Source organism: Podarcis bocagei, assembly GCF_964188305.1.
Source record: "Podarcis bocagei genome assembly, chromosome: 8".
Taxonomy (NCBI): Eukaryota; Metazoa; Chordata; class Lepidosauria; order Squamata; family Lacertidae; genus Podarcis; species Podarcis bocagei.
The window spans coordinates 77552599-77577598 of NC_138133.1; the positions used below are offsets into that span (position 1 = coordinate 77552599).

Genomic DNA, 25000 nt, shown 5'->3' on the forward strand with positions numbered 1-25000 from the left:
CAAAAATGGAAGCAAGAAGAATTACTGACAAAAGAAGAATGGAGGATGAAGTTGATGGACTACGCAGAATTAGATAAATTAACAGGAAGGATTTGAAACCTGCGGGATCAGAGATTCTTCGAAGACTGGAGTAAATCTACGAACTATTTGAAAAGTAATTGTGATGAACAGATTACGGTAGTAGGACTGCAAGAAGTTTTGTAAGGTGGATTATTTGAAATACTGCAAAAAAAAAAAAAGACTATGAATTATTAGCTAAGGACAATTAAATGTAATGTAGAAATTAAGAAATGCAGAATAAGTGATAAAGAACGGAAAATCATCAGAGGTGTTGACCGAAGTCTAATAATAATGTATAAGATGAGAAGATATGTTGTTTGACTGTTGGAACTGATATGTGTATATATATATATATACACATGTGTATATATGTATATATATATATGTGTGTGTATATATATATGTGTATATATGTGTGTGTGTGTGTGTGTATATATATACACACACACACACACACACACACACACACACACACACACACTGCTGCAATAAACATGTTGGGGTTGAACTAGATGATACTCGGGGACCCTTCCAAACTCTTCAATTCTGTAATTCTGTGTTAGTCTTTAAGGCTCCAGCAAACTCTCGGTTGCTTTTACGGCACAACACTCAAAGGTTTCCCAACTTGCACTCTCTGGAGATTGACAGGCTATTGTGACAACTTTGGTGTTAAAAGAGCACCTTGCACCAGAGCCAGTGTGGTGCAGTGGTTAAGAGCGGTAGTCTCATAATCTGGGGAACCGGGTTCGTGTCTCCGCTCCTCCACATGCAGCTGCTGGGTGACCTTGGGCCAGTCACACTTCTTTGAAGTCTCTCAGCCCCACTCACCTCACAGAGTGTTTGTTGTGGGGGAGGAAGGGAAAGGAGAATGTTAGCCGCTTTGAGACTCCTTAAGGGAGTGAAAGGCGGGATATCAAATCCAAACTCTTCTTCTTCTTCTCTTGTACCTTTCACCGTAACAGTGCAAGGAAACAAGCAATACCTTTGGCACAGCGGTTGGCAACATCCCTTTGTCCTGCCAATTTTCTTCTTCTTAATCAGGGAAGCCTTTCTGGAGCTTTGACTTCTGTCCATATCCATGTATGAGTTTCCTACCACGCTGAGTGTTTTTAATATGCATCCACCCCCCCCCCCACCGGGAGGCCACTTTTAGGGAGAAAGGAAGATAAAGGACACAGGCTCCAAATTGCCATCTACTGAAATGGGAGCTAGATCGTTCACAGTGTGAGGTCTGAGCCATCTCCCTCTCTTTGCCCAAGCTTTTAGGGGAGGAAACCAGTGGATGTAACTTCTGATTGCAGTTACGAAAGAAGGTTTCAAAACAGCCCCAGCAAAAAAAGATTGCTCGGTGCAGGGGAAGCCAGATCTCATCAAAAATTGCTTCGAAGGAACTTCCTAATTTACACAATACTTTTTTGCAGAGAACAGCACACACACATCCAACACGTGCTTCCCTCTCAAGCCTTGGAGCCTGCAAAAGCTTTGTGGTGGTGCCTGGAGGGTACACAGCAAGAGAAGCTTAAAGTTAAAGGGACCCCTGACCATTAGGTCCAGTCGTGACCGACTCTGGGGTTGCAGCGCTCATCTCGCTTTATTGGCTGAGGGAGCCGGCGTACAGCTTCCGGGTCATGTGGCCAGCATGACTAAGCCGCTTCTGGCGAACCAGAGCAGCACACGCAAACGCCGTTTACCTTCCCGCCGGAGCAGTACCTATTTATCTACTTGCACTTTGACGTGCTTCCGAACCCGGCAAAGAGGATGGAGCAAGGAAAACCACTGTCACCTCTCCACTGGGTAACGCTGAGCAAAGGCGAGTCCCCAGGCAACGCGGCCAATTTGATCGGCACAAGGCATGCAAGCTCCACCCCCCAGTCATTCTGAGACTCCTTATTGGGTGAGCAACGCAGCCAAGCAACACAGTTGGAGCCTCCCTCCTCCCTGGCCGGCAGGGAGGGAGGGAAAGGAGCTGCTTCCTTTGAAACCCGGGAAATTTAAGGGACATCATCAATAAGGGACAGCAGCGGGACACGGCGCTGGGATATGGGAGTTTCCCGCCAAATAAGGGACAGTTGACAGCTATGACCTGAATGCAGGCAGGTGAATAGAATTCTATAAGTGCATTGAATTATTTAGGTGTGGTACCCTCCACAACATCTGGACTACAACTGTCATGTTGGCTGGGGCTGGGGAGGGATGAGGAGAGGCAAGATATCTTGCCTAGAGCTTCTCACTTATTCTGGAGTCATGCAGAAGGCTGAAAGGCAGGAGCCAGACTTCTCCTTAATGAGATACTGGGAAGACTACTGCCTGCCTGCTTTCTCCCAAGTAAAAAGGAACAGAGACTTGCTTGCTTGTTTTTAAATGAAAGCTAAACTTTCAGGGAAGCTTTTCTTTTCTTTTCCTGGGGACACAATACGCAGCCAATTTTCAAAAACACACTCAAATTCCTGCCCTACTTCTGCAGGTACTGGCATAGTTTAGGCTTGTAAATCTCATGGCAAGCAAAGGAAACTTTTATGAATTTGAAAAAAGCAGTTGGTTCCCCCCCCCCTCAGGTCCTTAGGCCACCCTTCCCAGCCGTTGTCACAAATTTTGTGTGCAGGCTGGTCACTTGTGCAGACTAACTTTGCACTGCTAGGAAAGTTGGCAACAACATTTGGATGGTTCCTGGTTCACCTCCCCTCACAAGAAAGTATCCTTACTCGGGTTTGACCCGGTTACCTTCTGAGCCCTTAAGGTTTGCTGCACAGCACTAAACTTAGGAGAGAGGGACTCTGCTCTCAAGATACCTGCATATTTTGCTCCTCAAGGAATTATAGCTGCCTCTGAAGTACAGCGTGTCCAGGCTGGAGTGTGAGTTGCTACAGCTGTGGAAAAGTACTTCAGAAAGCAGTGTTTGCTCACATCAATCATCAACTAAACGGCAAAGGCCAAATTCTCTCCGAAGTTATGCCCACATACCCATTTATCCCCACAAGGCTGTGGCAGAACATGGTCCCCTTTCTGTGCTCCCTGCCACAGAAGATATTTCCAAGAACTGCCCAGCTCACCAGAAGGGTGGAGGAGGCAGTCAAATGAAGCCTACCATAAGGCCAGGACCAAATGGATGAACAAAAAGTGTCAGATGGGCCCATTTCTACAGGATTGCAGGCCAGGGCTCTCGCTTTCCGTTCTCACAACATACAGAGTTCATCAGCCTCGGCTGCCGAAGTCTCGGCTAAAACTCTCACTCTGCATTTTAAGTTTGTCCTGGGGCCGATATGAACCGAAATCAAGAATTCTTCAATACCAAAATACATCGCCAATGCCTTCAGACTGCAATCAGCTGTCTGCGGCACCGGATTTTAATTAATCCTCCACACCCTCTCTCCTGTGGCAGGCACTCATACGCAAAAAAAAAATCATGCATGCATCAATTTGTCAAGATGAGAAAGGGCTAACTAGCCATGTGCATAACGTAAGCAGGGTGGGACAGTTCATCTGGAGAAAGTTAAGTGCCTAAATCTCGAAGACTTTAGTGGGATGTAAGCAAGCACCATGGGATTGTGCATATAGGAGACACACACATGGCCTCGTATTAAAGGAATGCTGAAGCTCTTAATCTTTTTTTATAATACAAGAGTTTCAAATGAGACAACACGGTGCCAATTATGTTCTCAGGAGGATCAGGGATCAGGAAGGAATTTTTTTTAAAAAGAGAAAAAACCCCCACAACTACCCTCAAATGTTTCTCTCTAAGCCAATCTCATGACTTCAGCAAGCCTGGTTTGCAATTCTGAACCTCGCCAGTTATAGCAGTACCAGGGCTCTGGGTCATGCCAACCAGATGAGAGGCTAAGCCAAGGAAAGGCAGATGTCGCACGATCTGCAACCTGCCAGGAATTGTTCTCTGAAAATGAAACACCGCACAGTGCAATGCTTTGCCCGCCTGGACATCTGTTTAGCAAACGTGTCCATTGCTAGACATCCAAGTAGGAATCAGCAACCCACGGCCAGATCTAGACCCCTGCGAGTTTCTAGTTTGCGAAGGAAGCAGAGGAGCAGCAACAACGGGAAAGCAAGGTGGGTGGTGCATAAGAAGAAGAAGAAGAAGAAGAAGAAGAAGAAGAAGAAGAAGAAGAAGAAGAAGAAGAAGAAGAAGAAGAAGAAGTTGTTATTATTATTTATACCCCGCTGATCTGGCTGAGTTTCCCCAGCCACTCTGGGCGGCTCCCAATCAAGTGTTACAAACAATACAGCGTTAAATATTAAAAACTTCCCTGAACAGGGCTGCCTTCAGATGTCTTTTAAAGATAGGATAGCTGCTTATTTCCTTCACATCTGAAGGGAGGGCGTTCCACAGGGCGGGCGCCACTACCGGGAAGGCCCTCTGCCTGGTTCCCTGTAACCTCACTTCTCGCAATGAGGGAACCGCCAGAAGGCCCTCAGTGCTGGATCTCAGTGTTCGGGCTGAATGATGGGGGTGGAGACGTTCCTTCAGGTATACAGGACCGAGGCCGTTTAGGGCTTTAAAGGTCAGCACCAACACTTTTAAATGTGCTCGGAAACGTATTGGGAGTGCATGTGAAACGTGCATGTGAAATAAACTTCTACAACTTTCCTTGAAGAGGCCCTCCCATGGCACAAGCTCCTGAATAGACTTTAAACACCATCTCTAAACTGAAATCCCATTAATTACCTAATGGCTCTGACAGTTGAGGCAGAACATAGCCATTGATAACCTTTCAGATGATTCACTGCAAAGCAGCTCAACGAAGGACCGAATCCAGAGAAAGCTGCATTCCAATTCTAGGCATGCTTACTCAGAAATAAGTCCCACTGAGTTCAGTTGGGCTTACTGCAAAAACAAACCAATGGTATTTTAGCCTCCCTGTGCCTTCCTAAACACACCTGCTAGAGAGAATGTCCCATTAAACTCTTTGGGGCTTATTTGCAAGTAAACATACATAGGATTGCAGTATGTTCCACAGTTCCCACAGTACAGTGCGGTGAAGAAAGCAAACACAGTTCAGTTCCTGATCAGCCTCAAAACTCATTCTGTCATCTTGGACCATTCACCAATACTTGGTCAAGTCTACCTTACAGGGTTTTTGTGAAGAAAAAATGTGGGGTGGACAACAATACAGTAGTACCTTGGTTTTCGAACAGAATGCATTCCGGCAGTCCGTTCGACCCCCGGAACCATTTGAAAACCAAAGTGTGGCTTCCAATTGGCTGTAGGAATGTCCTGCAGCCAATCAGAAGCAGTGCTGGATGTTCAGCCTCCAAAAATTCCGAAGCTCCTGCAACCAATCGGAGGCCCCATTGGACGTTCGGGTTCCAAAGAATGTTCGCAAACCAGAATACTCACTTCCAGGTTTGTGGCGTTTGGGAGCCAAACAGATAACTACCAAGGCGTTCAGGATCCAAGGTACGACTGCATATGCAAATCATGTTGACTGTGTTGTGAAGGACATATTCAAGCTACCTACAACTCTCCAACTTCCAAAGTTTTCATTAAAGCCGCTTGTCATTGAACACATGAATCCACAGTTTTTCTTCTTCCTTATTAACAATACCAGTAACTATGGTTCACCTGGTCAGCTAGTTAGGTTCTATTGGGGTGGTCAACTTTTTACAGCTTTCTGCTCCTATGAATTTCACATCAGCTGGATCTGCTAACACTTGTAGATGATCGTGAATGATGAATAACATTTTATGTGCTTCCTTCTGCATACCAAGCTTCTGTTTAATGCAACAGGTGTGTGTTGGTTTTGTTCTGGCCACCTGGCTTTCATAGCATCACTAAAGTAGAGGATTAAATCTCTAGACGGGAAGGGGGAAGGCACAGATGCCTGTGTAGTCTCATAGGACATATGACTCTGCCTCATGAGGAGTTCTATGAAACACAAAAGCTTGCTAACTCCAACACAGTGCTCAGCTGATCCAACTACAGAGAAAGTTTTACGAGCTCTATAACTTCCTGAAGCACGGTTACTCCATCATTCTGTTCCAATCATTTTTCAAGGCTTCAAGTGCTGCCATATATTTGAGCAAACCTTTTTCAAAAGAAGACAGGAGAATTCGAGTGGCATTTTGTCTGTCAACCTTCTTCACAAATGCCAACGAACTGGGGGTCGGGAATCTCTAGGACAATGAACTTGTGTGTGCAAGCAAGTTATCACCAAGGGCATTTTCTCTCTCTAAAAAAAACACAAAATGGATGTTTTGTTCCTGCAACTTTTTGCTGTTTGGCTCCTGGGGGTCTGCGCTCGCAGCTTACTTTTGACGAACACCGAGAAGAGAGCAGCAACAACTTTTAGGTGTAACCCTTCTTCCAAAGTCCCATTTTGGAAACCTTTTAAAAATGCAGTCCATAGTTTTCAAAGTTATGGAAGGAGGGGCAATTAAGACAAAGATTCCCATAATCTCTCTTAAAGGTAAAGGGACCCCTGACCATTAGGTCCAGTTGTGACCGACTCTGGGGTTGCGGCGCTCATCTCGCTTTATTGGCCAAGGGAGCTGACGTACAGCTTCCGGGTCATGTGGCCAGCATGACTAAGCCACTTCTGGCGAACCAGAACAGCATAAGGAAACGCCGTTTACCTTCCCCGCTGGAGCGGTACCTATTTATCTACTTGCACTTTGAGGAGCTTTCAAACTGCTAGGTTGGCAGGAGCAGGGACTGAGCAACGGGAGCTCACCCTGTTGTGGGGATTCAAACCACCGACCTTCTGATCGGCAAGTCCTAGGCTCTGTGTTTTAACCCACAGCGCCACCCGCGTCCCTTATAAACTCTCTTGAGGGCTGACAATTATCATCTCTGTTCTCCCAGTCTTCTCTAACATGGTGGCGTCCATATTGTGTTGGACTACAGCACCCACCATCCATGAATCAGCCACATTAGCTAAGCCCGTTGCGAGTTCTAGCCCAAAACAGCTGGAGGGTACTAAGCAGAAGTTTTGCACACCCAAAGTTGTGATTTCCTCAACTTTGGTCCACAGGGCAGTGCCCTTGCAGGAGAACACTGTTAACCTTTGCTTATCACACAGACTGCTCCTGCTCAAACAGAGCACGCAGGACAACCTTGTCACTCATCTCTGATCGAGCTTTGAATCTAGAGTTGCACAACCCTTAATCTCTGTGAGTCTGGAGAGGGATGGGTGCTCACGTTTGTGACCCGAACGACTTCTCACAAGCGCCACTAAATCTTGCATGCTCTTATTTGGAAGGAAGCCTCACCTCACGATTAAATATCACTGGGCCGTAAAACGGCCTTTTTCAAAATGTAGGAGGCCTGGGGGGTTTGTTGACAGCAGGGTAAAAAAGAAAACCGTTTTGCATGCAGCATATAGCACCTTCTTAGCCAATGCAGTTCCGAAATCTGCATTCACATTTTCAGTTGTGGGGGCGGACAGACACTTGTAAAAAGAGCTGAACTTTAGAGTAGTTTAAACGAACAGTGCTCCTCGGATATGAGGAAACAAAAAGTATCCAGCCAAGCTTGCTTTATCTACTACACACCTTGCCAGAAAGACCTGATCTGACCCACTGTTCTCTGTTTTAACAGATAAGATGGCAAAGTTCTAGAAGTTAACCCCTTACAGTATTAACTTACAAGGTGTCACACAGGGTTGGCGGGGGGGGGGGGACAGCAGAGGGATCTTCCGAAAGCATCTCCCAATTGTCATCCTTTTTCTTTTTAAGTAAATAAATAAACAAACAAACCCACCTCTCTTTACCTTTGGTGAAGCCCCTAATCCTGTTTTTCTAGATGTGCTTGCTAATGGCTGTGAGAGGCTGTCAAACTTAACACTGAAGGTATCTTTGCTCAGCTGTTTCCTCCTATTCAGATGATACAAATCCTCATGCTTTTGACACACACTGAGTCGTTTCAATATTCACATACGAAGGCTTGAAAATTCCTGTCTACCCTTGACTTTTGTCCTGGCATATTCTACCTCTAGAACAGGCGTCCCCAACCTTTGGCCCTCCAGATGTTTTGGACTACAATTCCCATCATCCCTGACCACTGGTCCTGTTAGCTAGGGATCATGGGAGTTGTAGGCCAAAACATCTGGAGGGCCAAAGGTTGGGGATGCCTGCTCTAGACTGTCTCTCATTTCATTTTTTTTAAATTTTATCTACTGATTATTTTGATATCCCTCCGAGGAGATAAAGACACAGTTGTCTTCCCTCCTCAACTTTATCCTCACACAACAATCCTGTTCGGTAGGCTGAGCTGAGAGAAGGTTATTTGGGCCAAGGTCGCAAAGCGAGCTTCATAGCTAAGGGTGGGGATTTGAAACCTGGCCTCCAAGCATCCTAGTCCAGCAATCTAACCACCATACTATGCAAGGCAACATTGCACATAAAAACATGCAACTTTCCCCTAATTTTCCTCTCTCTCTTCTTTCTACAATCCAAAGCCAGAATCTGGAGTGAGCAATTGGGAGCAGAGGTTGCAAGGAGGGGGGGGGGTTGCAGAGAGGACAACGCTGGGGGGGACCACACTTAACACTTTCCCTGCTGCCTGTTCTTCCTGCTCCAAAGAAGGCTCCACACATGCACAAACCAGGAACGGTTTCTCAGAGAGAAACAGAGAGGTCCTTTCCAATTAGCATGTGTGTTTACTTGGTAGTAAATCTCATCCTGTTCTGTCAGGTTCATTTCTCCCAGGTAAGTGTGTGCTTAGGACTGCAGACTCCAATTAGGGGATTAGCCCCTAATTGTGTATTTTGCTTCAAGCCCAAACACCTTAATACAGCCAGGCAAAGACCACATGGCTCTCCTCACCTGCACAGTAATAACAAACCATATCCTAGGAACTTAACACCATAATGTGTTTTCAAGGCAGAGGCTCAATACCAGCAATACCAGCTCGGGTTAAGAAGTGCTAGTCCTGCAGCAGCAGTGGCGTAGCGTGGGTTGTCAGCACCCGGGGCAAGTAATTTGCGCCCCCTAACCCGTGGATTTGCGCCCCCTAACCCTAACCCCCAGATGTTGCGCCCGGTGCAGCCGGGCCCCCCTGCACCCCCCACTGTGCAGCAGTAGCTTCAAAACCCACCTTGCCACTTCCCAAAGGGCACCATGCACAGCAAAATCCAACGCCTTTCGTTTTTCTCATTTATTTTTATTATTACTATGTATCTTTAAAAGATAAACATTCAGCGTAACAAAGAACTTAAACCGGAAGCCTTTCTTTAGCACACACACGCCCTTAGGGGGATGATCCACCACTCATTTACTCGTGAGCAAGCCCGCCAAACTTGTTGACGTGACAGGCAACAGGCTGCACCACGGGGGGGGGGGGGGGCGAGTATAGCAACGTTAGCCAAAGTGGGGCCCGCCAGATGTTGCTGGACTACAACTCCCATCATCCCTGGCCACGGCAAGTCGCGAGTGCAGCTGTATGTGGAAGGCACCCACTCTGGCTTCCGACGAACACCACAGGCAAATACTATACCGTGGGTATTTCTGCAAGCAAGAGCAGCCAACTACTTTCCGATGCCCTTTCCGATGCCAACGGGCTAAATGCTTTGCAAAGACTGAGCGGCGTCAGCGCGCGCGCGCACACACATTCCCACGCACCCCCCAGCAGGTGGACCCGACGTTGCCCTCGGTCCGTCCCGGGTGCCTTTCACTCAAAGCGATTAAAAGCGCAAGAGCGCCTCTCGGCATGTGAAGAGCGCCTCTGGCGCACAGCCCAGATTTAAACCAAAAACAAGGCTTTCTCTTCATACACAGAACACACGCGCGAAGCGTTTCACGATTTGGGGGGGCCAGGGCTGTGCGCTCCACCAGCTCACTATTCTCCCCCCCCCCCGCGCGCGCCCCGTCTCTTTCTTAGGAAACTTTGCAGGACCCCTTACCTTCCAGCGCCACCTCCTTGCCCGCCCTCTTGAGCGCTTGCACCGCTTCGTCGTGGGTGGCGTCGCGCAGGTCCGTGCCGTTGACGGCCAGGATGGCATCCCCGACGTAGAGCGCCTGGGTCTGGTCGGCGGCCAGCCCTTTGAAGATCTTGCTGATCAGGATGGGCATCTTGTTCTCCTTGCCCCCCTTGATGCTGATGCCCAGCCCGCCCATCTCCTGCTTGAGCACCTTGACGCACCGCTTCTTGTTGGAGATCGCTTCGGGGACTTGCTCGGGCAGGTCGGTGAAAGCCGTGCGCACCCCGCTCATCAAACCCGATTTAGGGCTCATGCCGCCGCCGCCGCCCCCCGACGGCGACTCCGGAGAACCCCCGCTGGAAAGGCTGCAGGCGGCCGAGGCGCCCCCCGGCGCCGGACCCAGCGCTGCCCCGCTGCAGAAAGTCCCATTGCCGTTGCTGCCCGACGCCCCGATGCCGTTGTAGGCGGCGGGAGCGCCCCCCTCGTCGCCGCTCAGCACCAGCGCCTCGTCGCTCAGGCTCACCAGCACCCGGTGCCACCGGTCGCGCACCAAAACTTCCAGCGCGCCACTGCGCTGCACCCGGCCGCCGACGCCGCCTCCCCCTCCGGCCGCCGCTACCGCCATCTTTGGAGCATTTCTCGAAGCACCATGTGATCGAGGGCGCGCACAGACAGGCGGACGGGCAAGGGAAGCGAAAGAGGGCGCGCGGAGGAGCCCGCAAGACTTCTCCTCGGCGCCCGAGCGAAAGAGAGAGAGAGAGGCGTCGAGGACGAGGGAGGAGGAGGAGAGGGAGGGACCAGGGAGAGCCCCCGAGAGCTCCCAGCCTTGCAGCGTGGCGAGCCGAAGGGAGGAGCAGTGGGGAGAACCGGGCGGGGTGGGGGGGGGGCAGAAAGGACGGACGGGGCGGGCGGAAGGAGGAAACTCCGGCGCAAGGGCGCAAGAGGCAGCCCGAGTTTGGAAACGGGCGCGCAGCTGGAGGCTTCGGAGTTGGTTAAAGCAGAAGGGCTCCCACGCCGCCGGCCCGGAGAGATCAAGCATTTCCTGGAAGGGCAAAGCTTGTTTTTGTTTCGAGATTCTTGAGGTTTTCAGTTTTGCGCATTTTAGTGTGGGTGAGCCGCTTTGAGACCTAGGCGGTGGAAAGGAGTGAGTGTGTGTGTGTGTGTGTTTAACAGAACAAACATAAGTAAATAATATGCCCAGAGAAAATGTGGGGCTGCTTTAAAAAAACAGGTTTTATTATTATTAGACGGAGCTCGGTGCAGCTCGAAAGAACGGCAGAAGAACCTTGCGTGACCTTGGCGTTGTTAATCGTGCCTCGGTTTAAGGGCACTCCTGGTCGTGGCTGCTCAGAAGTAAATGCTATTTAGTTTGACGGGGCTTACTCCCAGGTAAGTGGGGAATAGGATCGAGGACTGGGCTTGCTTCACACTTCGTGAGGTTGTGTGGTAACAGACTCTGCCTCTCTCTTTCTCTTTTACACATAAAGTACACACTGTTCTGAGCTCCTTGAAGACAGAGTGGGATGTCACCCCGTTAATGTTCTTACATAGGCGAATTCACGGAGGATAAAACTATCTGTTGCCACAAGCGATTGTTGTGTCTGTGTTCTGACTCCATGACCAAGGCAGCATAGTCCTGAATTCAAGTTCCTGGGAACTGCAAGTGGGGAGAAGGTTGTTGCACTCGGGTTCAGCTTCCCATAGAAGAAGAAGAGTTTGGATTTGATATCCCGCTTTATCACTACCCGAATGAGTCTCAAAGTGGCTAAAAGTCTCCTTTCCCTTCCTCCCCCACAGCAAACACTCTGTGAGGTGAGTGGGGCTGAGAGACTTCAGAGAAGTGTTACTAGCCCAAGGTCACCCAGCAGCTGCATGTGGAGGAGCGGAGACGCGAACCCGGTTCACCAGATTACGAGTCCACAGCTCTTAACCACTACACCACACTGGCTCTGTAGTTGGCTTCTCGAACAACAGGGTGTTGGACTAGATGGTCCTTTGGCCCAAAGGCAAACCTAGGCTCCCTTGTGCCCTTGGCAAAGAGCCTTATCAGCGCCTCCAAAGCCGAGAGAGACCGTGGACAAGAAACTTATCTCACCAGGCCTCCCAGAGCAATGGAGGAGCAGCCCAGGGAGCAGACAGGTGGGCAGGCTCATAGCCACTCTGAGACAGTGTGGAGAGGTGTGATTTGTGCGACCCCCCCCCCCCGCCCTCCCGCCTTCACCTTTGGCTGGGGCCAACCTGACCAACCCCTAGGTTGGGGTTTCCCAAACCTGGGTCTCCAGCTTTTTGGGACTACAACCCCTATCATCCCTGACCAATGGGGTCCTACTAGCTAGAGATGATGGGAGTTGTAGTCCAAAACAGCTGGAGACCGGAGTTTGGGAAACCCTACCCTAGGTACGCTCCTGCCTTGGCCTGATCCAGCAAAGCTCTTCTCATGTTGTTTTATATAATAATAATAATATAGTTCCGGGGAACAACAGTTTGCACGTTATTGTTTTTGTTGGCCTCAACTAATGCAATAATTAGTACCTACCCAACTGTTACTTCTGGATTCTTTTTCCCACCGTTGTCATTATTCTTAACTGCCTCAGGTGTCTGGCACTGGCTCCCAAAAACCCAGTAAACTTCAGAGTTTGCCAGGCTCCACCCACAGCTTAGCAGATTCCACTGTCTCACAGTAGAAGCGTTCAAGCAAATGCCCTTATCCTCACACGCTGAGTGCTGTCTGAAAATTGGCTACTGGCTGGCAGAGGGCCGGTGCTTCTAGATCAGGGGTCAGCAAACTTTTTCAGCAGGGGGCCGGTCCACTGCCCCTCAGACCTTGTGGGGGGGCGGACTATATTTTTTTGGGGGGGGGAATGAACGAATTCCTATGCCCCACAAATAACCCAGGGATGCATTTTAAATAAAAGGACACATTCTACTCATGTAAAAACATGCTGATTCCCGGACCATCCGCGGGCCAGATTTAGAAGGCGCTTGGGCCGGATCTGGCCCCCAGGCCTTAGTTTGCCTACCCATGTTCTAGGTGCGCTCTTCTTGCAGGTAGTCACATGCTTGGCCGTCAGAGCCCTGAGTTTTCCCTTTTCTTTTTCCCTAAGGTAGATCTTGCATTTTGGGGGGTCCAGAAGCAGTCTGAGCACTCCTCTAGTCTAGGCCTGTAGAATAGATTTGCAGAGCCAACCTTAGCACCTGGGCAGCTGCTGCAGCTCCAGAACCCAGCTCTAGAACGCTCTTTAAAAGAATAAAGAATCCGTCCCAATGCTTCAAGCTGCGCAAGCTGCTAGTTTAATTTCCCACAGCAGTTTTGCTCCAGGGAATTGTGAGGAATTAATGCAGCAGCCTCCATCCAAATGGCACTACTGCTTGCTATTGTGCACCATTGATACTAGGCAAGTCCACCAGGGCCCAACAGCAGAGGAAGGGCTCATCAGAGGGCATGTTGCCTAGCCTCAAATGGGGAGCCTGCCCCACAGGGGTGTTTGCATGTGTGAGTGTGCACATAAGCAGAACTTGTACTGTTAGAAAATTGAGGCTGGGCTATTATTAATATTCATAATTATAATTATTACCACTACTGTTATATTTATATGTCGCCCACCCGACTGGGTTGCCTCATCCAGTCTGGGCGGCTTCCAGCAAAATATGAAAACACAATAAAAACATCAAATATTAAAAACTTCCCTATAGAGGGCTATCTTCAGATGTCTTCTAAAAGTCATATAGTTCTTTATCTCCTTGACATCTGGTGGGGTGGGGGCACTACTACCAAGAAGGCCCTCTGTCTGGTTCCCTGTAACTTCACGTCTTGCAATGAGGGAACCGCCAGAAGGTCCTAGGAACTGGAACTCAGTGTCCGGGCTGAAAAATGGGGGTGGAGATGCTCCTTCAGGTACCCATGGCCGAAGAGGTTTGAGGCTTTAAAGTTCAGTAGCAACACTTAAATTGTGCTCGGATATGTACCGGGAGCCAATGTAGATCTTTTAGGACCAGTGTTATTTGGTCCCAGCGTCTGTCACCAGTCTAGCTGCCACTTTCTGGATTAGTTGTAGTTTCCGAGACGCCTTCAAAGGAAGTCCTTCGTAAGAGGGTATTGCAGTAGTCGAAATTACCAGAGCATGTGCCACTCTGGAAAGACAGTCTGCGGGCAGGTAGGGTCTCAGCTGGCGTACCAGGTGGAGCTGGTAAGATATCCGCCTTGGATTCTAGTTCAGCTGTAGAGAAGAGGCAAAGCGAAGGCTATTCCTACTATTTTGGTGAGAGTTCAGATCCATCCCAAAGTATTGTAACATAAACTTCAGCCTTCAGCGAATTTTGTTGTTGAAAGCCAAACAAGCAATCCTAAAAATAAATGGTTATAACTGAAGTGTTGACATATCCTTAGTTACAGTGACATTCCATCCCTTCCCCTCCAGCCTGATTTGCTCTGCAAGTCTCTTTCAAGCATTGATTGTTTCCCAAGGCACCAAGGTGGCAAGTGTTTTTGTTTCCAGGAGGGGCTTTGGTTTGTTGCATTTTTATATATTTAATCAGCTGCATCTGTTGCTGCATTAAGAGGCACATTGCTTAAAACAACCGGATCAAAGGTTGGGTGGTGGTTGTGACAGCAGCTGTTGAGCAAATTGGAATTCTTAGCATAGTAAGAGAGAAGACGAGAAACAATTCCACATGTCACCACTTCCTTTGTCCGCCTGTCAAAGGGAAGGCTTGTCCAGAAAACAACGTACCACTTACTCTGAGTTTGCCTGCTTCACTTTGCAAGAGCAGAAGAGCGAGCCTGAACTTCACCTAGAAGGCAGCTCTCAACAAATTCTAGAGGCTGTTGGTTGACCAAATCATCCAAGGAAGGTTGAGGGACACAGAACCAGAATTTACCGTGTTTTTTGCTCTATAAGACTCACTTTTTCCCTCCTAAAAAGTAAGGGGAAATGTGTGTGCGTCTTATGGAACGAATGCAGGCTGCGCAGCTATCCCAGAAGCCAGAACAGCAAGAGGGATTGCCGCTTTCACTGCGCAGCAATCCCTCTTGCTGTTTTGGCTTCTGAGATTCAGAATATTTTTTTTCTTGTTTTTCTCCTCCAAAAACTAGGTGCGTCTTATGGTCTGGTGCGTCTTATAGAGCGAGAAATACGGTAATTGAGAGTTCCTTGGTGGCGTGAAGGTAGGCAAACCTATAAGAATGAGAGCAGCTAGAAGCAAAGTCTCCTCAACCCTTGGCCTACCTGGCGGCTAGTCAGTATGTCAAGTCCAAAGTTAAAAGACCATAGGTCAATCCATTCAAGCAAGGTCGAAGGTCAGTCCAAGTGGGCCAAGTCTGAAGTCCAGGATACAGTCCAGAGTCCAACACAAAGCTCAGTCCCATAGAGGTCCAGGGGCATCCCGGCCAAGGTCCACCAACATGGGCAGCTGAGCAGATACAGCACCTCTGCTCTGATTGCCACGTCTGGGCTTTATGAGGCAGGTGACCCTCACCTGTTCCAAGCCTACTTAAGCTGAGGAATCAGACACCTTCTCCCAGAGCTAGCGAGCCCCACCTGGTCAAATAAGGAACTGGGCTGCGGGCCCTTGCCTGTTCCAGCCTCCTAGAGCAGCGGTTCTCAACCTGTGGGTCTCCAGACGTTGTTGGACTACAACTCCCATCATTACTCTGAGCTCTGGCCTTGCTAGCTAGGGGTGATGGGAGTTGTAGTTCGAGAACATCTGGGGACGCACAGGTTGAGAAAGGCTGTCCTAGAGCATACCTCCCAATGCTCTGTACACCTGAGAGCCTGCCATGTCTATGGAGAAGCTCTGGCTCTCGTGATGGGTCCTGCTGCTCTGGTTCCTGTGCATTGCCCTCCATCTCCTTGCCATCCTCTTGTCACCCTGTAAGAAGAGGAGTTTGGATTTGATATCCCGCTTTATCACTACCTGAAGGAGTCTCAAAGCGGCTAGCATTCTCCTTTCCCTTCCTCCCCCACGACAAACACTCTGTGAGGTGAGTGGGGCTGAGAGACTTCAGAGAAGTGTGACTAGCCCAAGGTCACCCAGCAGCTGCATGTGGAGGAGCGAGGAAGCGAACCCGGTTCACCAGATTATGAGTCTACCACTCTTAACCACTGCACCGCACTGGCTCTCTGTGAGTACTTCCTTCCCCCGCAGGGCTCTTCCTATGCCATGTCTCAAACCAGCGCTTGCTACAGCCCTTGTGAAAAGCATAGCCAGATGACATTCCTGAAGCCCAAGCTGGAAGGTGCTTCATCTACAAAGTGCACAAAAGCCGCCGCTTCGATTCAAAGAGCCCAGCTAGATAAACGAAGAGAGTGACCGTGAAAGATGAAGGAGAAAATAGTTCCATTAGCATCTGGGCATTTTGAATGGCAAGATTTCCCCCTGAACAATGGCCCCCATTGAGGCCGTGAGCGCCTGCCTTGTGTCTGCTACCCATCAGACAGGCATCACTTTCTTTTGAGCAGCTGTGCGCTCTAATTGGAAAAGAAAAGGCTCCCAAACTCATAAAAGGGTCTCTCATTGCAACGCTGGAAATCACTCTGGAGCAGAACTGAGTCAACTGCTCCTGCGCTTCTCCACCTCCTTGATCATCTTGGCATCATGACGATTATAGTTTTTTGTTTGTTTATTTTTAAACTGCAGGGTGCCTTTTAAGACCTTAAGCAGCATGGACTCGCAGTACCTGAAGGATCACATCTTCCTGTTTACACCTGCTTATAAGGCTGGCACTTCTGTTTTCTAGGGTTCCCTTTCTAAACCCACAGGATTCTGGGTAGCCCTGGCTGCTGGAGTCTGCCTAAGGATTTCTCTCAGCATTGAGACCATTCCTCGTTAGGCCCAAGGGATAAAATCATAGATAGTTTTTGTTATGTACTGAAGTTCTCACCCTGGGCCAGCAGGGGGATACTGTAGATAGTTATGCAAATGAAGGATCGAAAGTGACATTCAGTGATTGGATAGTTTTAGAAGTTGCTACAGTAACGTCGTACTGGAGCTCTATATAAGCAGGCTGACTGAGCTCTTCAGTTCAGTTCTGTTCTGGCCTCTGAATAAACAAGAGCTGTTTGAAGAATTGCTGTGTCATCTGATATGTTCACCCACAACTTAACAGTTTTCACCTCAGCAGGCCCACAAGCCTCACTCCTATTCTTCTGCTGCACCTCTTTTTCTCACAATTCCCATTAGCCTCAGAAAGCATTGCCAATGGCCAGGGATGATGGGAATTGTAATTCAGAAACATCTTGAGGGCTGAAGTTTCCCCACAGCTGGAGCAGACCCTTTGCTCCCATCACCCAAGAGTACCAAACTGTCTCCGCTCATTTTTACCACTTATCATGGCATAATATTTCAGCAACCGATCGCAGTTTTGTACGTGTCCTTCCCGTTGCAGCCCTTTGTTGCCATAGCTATCCATAAATAACACTCATGTTTGTATCCAAACCTCTCCCACTTGACTTACAGTAGGATTCCACCCAGATTTATCTGCCAGCTTTTGGAGCCTGCTACTTCTCAAGTCTTTCCCAATATGTAATATCAGCCATCTCTGTGTAGGGGTTACATTCACACTGACGCACAAAATCAAATCATGATGAGGTGAAAGAATCTTGCCATGGCTTTCACACATCATAAAGTGAGATCAAGAGGGCAGCAAACAACTAGATTAGGAGATTAATCAGGGATTTTCCCCTTTTAAAATGCTGTAGTCCTTTATGCTTCTTGGTGTAGATGGCAAATTGTTGGAATCTTCCTCCCAGTTAAAACTCATTCCATATGAAAGTCAGGCAGAAGTCTAGGATAGATCTGCATTTGCTCATACCCTGGTTTTCTTAACAGCAGGGAGATAATTCAAACATATGGTTCCCCAACTGCATCTTTTAGTTATACAGTCATACCTTGGAAGTTGAACGGAATCTGTTCCGAAGTCCGTTCAACATCCAAAATTTTTGAAAAAACAAAGCACGGCTTCTGATTGGCTGCAGTAAGCTCTTGCAGCCAATCGGAAGCTGTGGAAGCTCCGTCAGACATTCAGCTTCCAAAAGAACATTCAAAAACCAGAACAATGACTTCCGGGTTTCGGTCATTTGGGAGCCAAAAGGTCCGAGAACTAGGCTGTTCGACTTCCAAGGTACGACTGTACAGTCCTGGAAACACAGCTCTTGAAAAAAAAATTATATGATTGTTATTAGTGGTGGTATTAGTGGTGGCAGGAAGAAACAATATATCACCTTCCACTAATATGATGTCTTCAGGTGATGTACACAATATCGTGAGAAGCGTTTTAAAAAGCAGTTAAAATCAGCACAGAAAATAACAGCAAATTAACTGGGAAAAATAGGAGACACAGCCATGGTATTCATCCTGCTGGGAAAGATTGCCAGAACAAAAATGTCTTCAGCTGCTTCCAGGAAGGACAGAGAATGGGCACCTGTTATGTCTCAACAGGAAATTGAATTCCACAGAACGGGGGGCAGCCAAACTAAAAGTATTGCTTGGAGTTGCTTAATACTGGCTGTTATGAATACGGAACGCAGAAGTGCATCTACCATATTTCTTCTTACACTAGGTTTGGGCAATACAAGATGGTGGCCTGTAAGCAAAATGGAGACCCAGACCCATTTTTCTGGGTGTGTGACCTCTTCCCCTCATTCTGTAGGTTGGTATTTGGCTGAAGGGAGTGGCTAAGGGAAATTCTCCTCATACTCCAGTATGAAGTGGCCAAGGGAAGCAGCTGCAGGAGTGAATCAACCAGTAGTATCCCCCGGAACAATGTGGGAAATGTTGGGATGCAACCCTTGGCTCACACACTGTGGCTAACACTGGTAGCCCCACAAACTTCTCATGAGCTGTGGTTGGCCAAGCTCCAGGTGGCCAATGGAAGCAGCCAATGCAGACCCTCTGTCATGGTGTGGTTCACGGGCGATCAAAGTCCCGGCTGGGGACGTTGGGACTGGGAGCAAGATGGCGGGGTAGGAGCAGGAATGGGAGTCCAGAAGCCAGGAGTCAGGAAGCCAAGGGTCCGAGGATCAAGAAGCAAGGAGTCACGAAGTCAGGGGTCCGAGGATCAAGCTAAGCAAGGAGTCAAGGAGCTGAACACAGCAAGGCAGGGAATGTGTTGCTGTGGCAAAGAGCCGAAGGGAAAGGCTGACCTTATATCCCTTCCTGGCTCTTGCCACCAGGTGCTGTGAGTTATCAATCGGCCTCACCTGTGCGGCCGTGCCTTGCCTCTTCAGAACCAACTTAGGAAGGCCCTAGTCCTGCAAAGTCCTACTGGTCACTGGGCCTGGCTCCTGCACGCACTCCTGATACCCGCAGGGTGTCATGCCAGGCTTGTGCATGACAAAACCAGGAGATTCTCAGCTTCTGCAGACAGTCTACACATTGAACACTCATCCTCATTTGCTTGCACAAAACGTACACTGAGATTTGATTGTCTCAGGTCTGTCATCTAGCTTTCATTGGGATTTGTTTGTGGGGCGGTTATATGACAGCAAGCATTTGAGCTGGATTCGTTCCGATTTGCTTCCAGGCTGTTTACACAACTTCCTGTTAATCATTTGTTTATTCCGCACCATTCAATTCATATCCCCTACCTTTTCAGTTTCTTTTAAAAAGTGGTTATGTTACGTTGAGGCAACAGAGTGCTTTAATCCTCTTTGACTGCAGAAACCCAAATTTCCCAACTCTAATCCTTCCTGCAAAACACTGACTGTCTGGGGATACCTCCAGAGAAAACAAAATCGCGCAAGTCTGCTGATCCACTATTAGAAAGCCACCCACTCTTTCTTCAGTTCATTAAAATGAAATTTCTAAGCAAATAGTGGTGGTAAAATAGTGGCTTGAGCACTGCAGGGGCCCCACCTCCCTAAGTGCCACAATTGCTCCATGAAGACTTTCTGAAGCACAGATTCCTACCTACCAACCCCCTATGACATTTGGCAGCTCTCAATGCCACGTTTTGCAAAATGCCTCCTCCGACAAGTGACAGACGTCTCGCTGGCCGACCTTCTGGTTTTGACATGCGACGCAGACCCCCCTTTGCCTTTTAAAAATGAACAGCTGCATGCCCCTGTTTCCCCCCCTCTCCTGTCTCTACACGTCCTGCTGCCACCTGCCAAAAGACGGTGTGCCCGCCTACTGACATTTCTCAGCATTTGTTATGCCATATCTGCCTCTGCCTTGGGTGTGTGTGTAGGAACAACAAGAGTTCATTTTGTCTGTCTCTTGGCAATAGCACACAGAGTGCCTGCCAGCGTATTGTTTATTTCTCCTCTGAGGCAAATCTCTTCTTCAAACGGTATTCATGATTACGTTTGTACCATGTAACAAGCAGGGGTTCATTTGTAAAAGAGAAATGTTGGAGCTCCTATACAGTGGTGTTGCGTGGGTTGCCAGTGCCCCGGGGCAAAGCAAGTCTTGCACCCCTTAACCCACGGTTCCTGTCAGGGCCAGGCGGCAGTGGTGATGGTGGGGAAGGGTCTTCCCAGCAAAAAGAGGGAAACGGACAGTGGCAGTGGTCATTTATTTTATTAATATTAATTATTTCACGAACTTTTTAGACCACTTGATTGCTTCGTTTTAGTTTTAAAAATATAAAACCCGCAAAGCAGTTGCGCCTGGATAAACAGCCCCTATGCCCCACGCCCCAAAGCTACACAACAGCTGCTATATAGCTTTGAAAAAGTGGTATAATAATAATTTATTATTTATACCCTGCCCATCTGGCTGGGTTTCCCCAGCCACTCTGGGCGGCTTCCAGCTGAATATTAAAAACAATACAGCATCAGACATTAAAAACTCCCCTAAACAGGGCTGCCTTCAGATGTCTTTTAAAAGTAAAATAGTTGTTTATTGCCTTGACATCTGCTGGGAGGGCGTTCCACAGGGCAGGCGCCACTACCAAGAAGGCCCTCTGCCTGGTTCCCTGTAACCTCACTTCTTGCAACGAGGGAACTGCCAGAAGGCCCTCGGAGCTGGACCTCAGTGTCCGGGCTGAATGATGGGGATGGAGATGCTCCTTCAAGTATACTGGACCGAGGCTGTTTAGGGCTTTAAAGGTCAGCACCAACACTTTGAATTGTGCTTGGAAACGTACTGGGAGCCAATGAAGATCTTTCAAGACCAGTGTTATGTGGTCTTGGCGGCCGCTCCCAGTCACCAGTCTAGCTACCACATTCTGGATTAATTGCAGTTTCCAAGTCACCTTCAAAGGTAGCCCCACGTAGAGCGCATTGCAGTAGTCCAAGTGGGAGATACATAACTAGAACATGCACCACTCTGGCGAGACAGTCTGCGGGCAGGTAGGGTCTCAGCCTATGTACCAAATGGAGCTGGTAAACATCTGCCCTGGACACAGAATTAACCTGCGCCTCAGACACATGGCCTCCATGGCTCTCTATCCCTTGGGAGTCTCCATGTGTCACATCCTCTCCACGGCCTCACCCTTCGCTGGCCCTACTTTTGTTGATTCAAATTACAATAAATGAGATTCCGACTAAACATTATGAAGAACTTCCTGACAAGTAAGTGCTGTTTGCCAGTGCAACTGACTAACTTGGAAGATTGCAGATGCTCTTTCATTTAAGGTTTTTAAACAGAGGTCAGATGACCATCTGCCACGGATTCTCAAGCTGTGATTCCTGCACTGCAGCTGGTTTGACTAGGGTCTCTTCCAACGCTACAATTCTATGTTTCTATGATTCTACTTCCTACACTACTTCTCTATTTTCATCAAAGAAATGTTGGAGGGTATGGAGTTCTGACCCCTAAGCCAAGGAGACAAGTAACTATACAATTTTTAGAAGGCATCTAAAGGCAGCCCTGTATAGGGAAGTTTTTAATGTTTGATGTTTTACTGTGTTTGATGTTTAAATTTGTGGGAAGCTGCCGAGAGTGGCTGGGGCAACCCAGTCAGATGGGCGACACAGAAATAACAAATTAGTAGTAGTAGTATATAGTAGTGTATAGGGAACCCGTGTGGATTCTCATAAATCAGTGTAATTCGATTCCAAGAGAATGGGAGCCAGTAAGTTTTCACTAGTTGAAAATTCTGAGCAAGGGTCGCCCCAGAAAAAGCACATTGTAATCATCTAGCCAGGATGTTACTATATCTCTTCATGAGTGGCTGTAACCAGCAAACTGGGTGTAGCTGATAATAAGCACTTTATGCCTTCCCAAGCCTACAGTGAGAAAGATGGATCAAGCCCCCAAGCTATGCACCTTCAAAAAAAGTGCAGCCTCATGCGGAACAGGCCATCTACTCAACTCCCAGACTCAAAAAACCGCCAGTCCACCTCCATCTTATTCATTTGGCCCTCATCCAGCCTACTGCTCCCTGCAGGCAACAACCTCACATCTGCAAAGCCTCAGCTGTGAGCAATAAATACCTGTGGCCATACCTCCCTTCAATGAACACAGCATGAATCGTCTTGAGATCATTTACGCTAAAACTGGAAGTTCAAGCTTAGAAGCACTATGCACCCAGCAATGCTAGAAAATTAATTATAACCAGTTTCAAGTGATTGGACTTTCTTGATTGCTATATTCAGTCCCTATAATTAGGGAGTTATAGGTGATGCAACTAATCATGGCTTTTAGTAGAATTTTAATTGCATCTACTTTCATCCATGGGAGTGGTTGGAACTTGGAATGTATAAAGATGCACAATGAATATCCCCCCCCCCCTGGTGTAGATGTGAAAACCAGAACACAAAGACTGATTGTTGTCCAGATTCCCTGCCCCCCACATTATGTTTTTAAAAATGTTCTGTATCTTCTGCAAAGGTTAGGTTACCATTTCGTTTAATAGCCCTTTGCACTTGTTTAGTGCCTTAACGTTTGTAACTTTCTTTTTCCTTTTTTTAATGGCACCGTTTTTCAAAATCCAGACATCAACATACAAAACATCTTTTTTTAAAAAAAGTCATTTGTTTGAAACTGAGATACTCTAAAAATATCCCTACAAAATCAGCGATAAAGCAGTAACTACAGCTAATTATAGACCCCCCAAATAAAGATATAGCAAGCACGTGACATAACAGAATCAAACTTCAAAGCTGGTTATGCATCTGTCAGCGCAAGCATATATTGCTTTGCATTTCTGAGGCTTTGATACTGTCTATCAAGTTATCTGACAGACTTAATAAATAGACTCTGGGTAAAAAAGAACAGGAAGCCTCCAATTCAACACTACAGGGGCAGGGAAAAGCAAAAAAATGGGGAGTTGAGGAGGGTCTGTTGGGGCGGGTGAGAAATGTCCCTATTTTCATTTGAAGAACGTTGGAGAGTATGCTTGTGATCATTATGTACCACTATGTAAGGAAGTACAGTGGTACCTTGGGTTAAGAACTTAATTCGTTCTGGAGGTCCGTACTTAACCTGAAACTGTGCCACTGCTGCACAATTTCTGTTCTCATTCTGAAGCAAAGTTCTTAACCCGAGGTACCATTTCTGGGTTAGCGGAGTCTGTAACCTGAAGCGTCTGTAACCTGAAGCGTCTGTAACCCGAGGTACCACTGTATAGGGAATTAGAAATGTAGATTGATTACGGTATTTGTTAAATTGTAGGATTTATTGGGCACATGGTGGTTAATTAGTTAATTACTGGGACCATAGGATGTGTGTAATTTGTTTCTATATCATTAGTCTTTGCTTATCTGTTTGCTTAAGTGACGTTTTGATTAGTCTCATCATAGGTGACATTCTAATCTGATGACTTCTTTCTTCCTTGTACAGTGGTACCTCGGGTTAAGAACTTAATTCATTCTGGAGGTCCGCTCTTAACCTGAAACTGTTCTTGACCTGAGATACCATTTTAGCTTAATGGGGCCTCCCGCTGCCACCGCACCACTGACGCACGATTTCTGTTCTCATCCTGAAGCAAAGTTCTTAACCCGAGGTACTATTTCTGGGTTAGCGGAGTCTGTAACCTGAAGCGTCTGTAACCCGAGGTATCACTGTAGTGCCTTTTAGTTTAGGTAAATTGAAGCCTTCTCAGCCTTGGCAGTGGCAGTAAAGACACGTTCTTCCAAGCGGCAATTAATCGCTTGCAGATTTGATTGCATGGATTGTGTTTGCGTCTGGCTTCCAGCCTAGCTGCTCCAACGAGAAAGTTTTGCTTGCCCCTCTCCCTTAGCTTCCTATCATGGGAATTCTCACCAAATAAATGCCTTCTCCGGAGCACCCCCCACCATCTAACAGAAGGCATCATGAATGCTGTTGACCCCAACCTTGCAGCCAATCTCTTCCTTTGGTTGTTGGAATATTTGCTCATTGTCAGAGGTGCAAACTTGAATAAAATATTGGAGGCCCCAGGTAAGCTTCACTCTGCATAATCAATCACAAGACATGGGGCACAGAGACCATTTGAATGCCCATCCATTGGGGGAGGGGCAGCCCCCTCAACTATTTTATGGGAGGGGGTGAAGGGACCTCTGCCATTAGGAGTTGGCTCTTATGCTCATCACAAAATAGCAGTTCACAGCCCCATTTCTCAGACCCACAGTCTGATATATGCTTCTAGCACTAAAGGGACCCCTGACCATTAGGTCCAGTCGCGGACGACTCTGGGGTTGCAGCGCTCATCTTGCTTTATTGGCCGAGGGAACTAGCGTACAGCTTCAGGGTCATGTGGCCAGCATGACTAAGCCTCTTCTGGCGAACCAGAGCAGCGCACAGAAACGCCATTTACCTTCCCGCCAGAGTGGTACCTATTTATCTACTTGCACTTGATGTGCTTTCGAACTGCTAGGTTGGCAGGAGCAGGGACCGAGCAACGGGAGCTCACCCCATCGTGGGGATTCGACCTTCTGATCGGCAAGTCCTAGGCTCTGTGGTTTAACCCACAGCGCCACCCGCGTCCCTGTTTCTAGCACTAGTGCTACCAAATAAAGTATGCACAATAATAACAAAGAGGATGAGTTGAATTACATGCAGAGTTTATTTCTTGCAGTCTGGAGATTGTCCTCTCTCCCAGCTGACGTGAAAACAGCCTTTTGGAAAAGATTAAGCACAATTCCCTCCACTCTGCAAGGCTCCCCACTGGCACACCAGGCTCATAGATCCCTTGAAACTGTGTCATA

At 47.8% G+C, this 25000-nt stretch overlaps 1 protein-coding gene and 1 long non-coding RNA gene across 2 annotated transcripts in view; one reads left to right on the forward strand and one right to left on the reverse strand.

The window, feature by feature from the left end:
• Nucleotides 1–10767, reverse strand: part of SNTB1 (syntrophin beta 1) — a 109970-nt gene extending 99203 nt beyond the window's left edge. Inside the window, exon 1 of the mRNA XM_081204720.1 lies at nt 9912–10767. Within this exon, the coding sequence (XP_081060846.1) occupies nt 9912–10554 (643 nt within the window). The 5' untranslated portion in view covers nt 10555–10767. The remainder of the gene's footprint in view (nt 1–9911) is intronic.
• A 66-nt stretch (nt 10768–10833) lies between these two features.
• LOC308592585 lies at nt 10834–11519 on the forward strand. Its single transcript, XR_014010566.1, has 2 exons — nt 10834–11318; nt 11417–11519. It is a non-coding gene; the product is annotated as an uncharacterized lncRNA (long non-coding RNA).
• Nucleotides 11520–25000: the final 13481 nt, after the last annotated feature.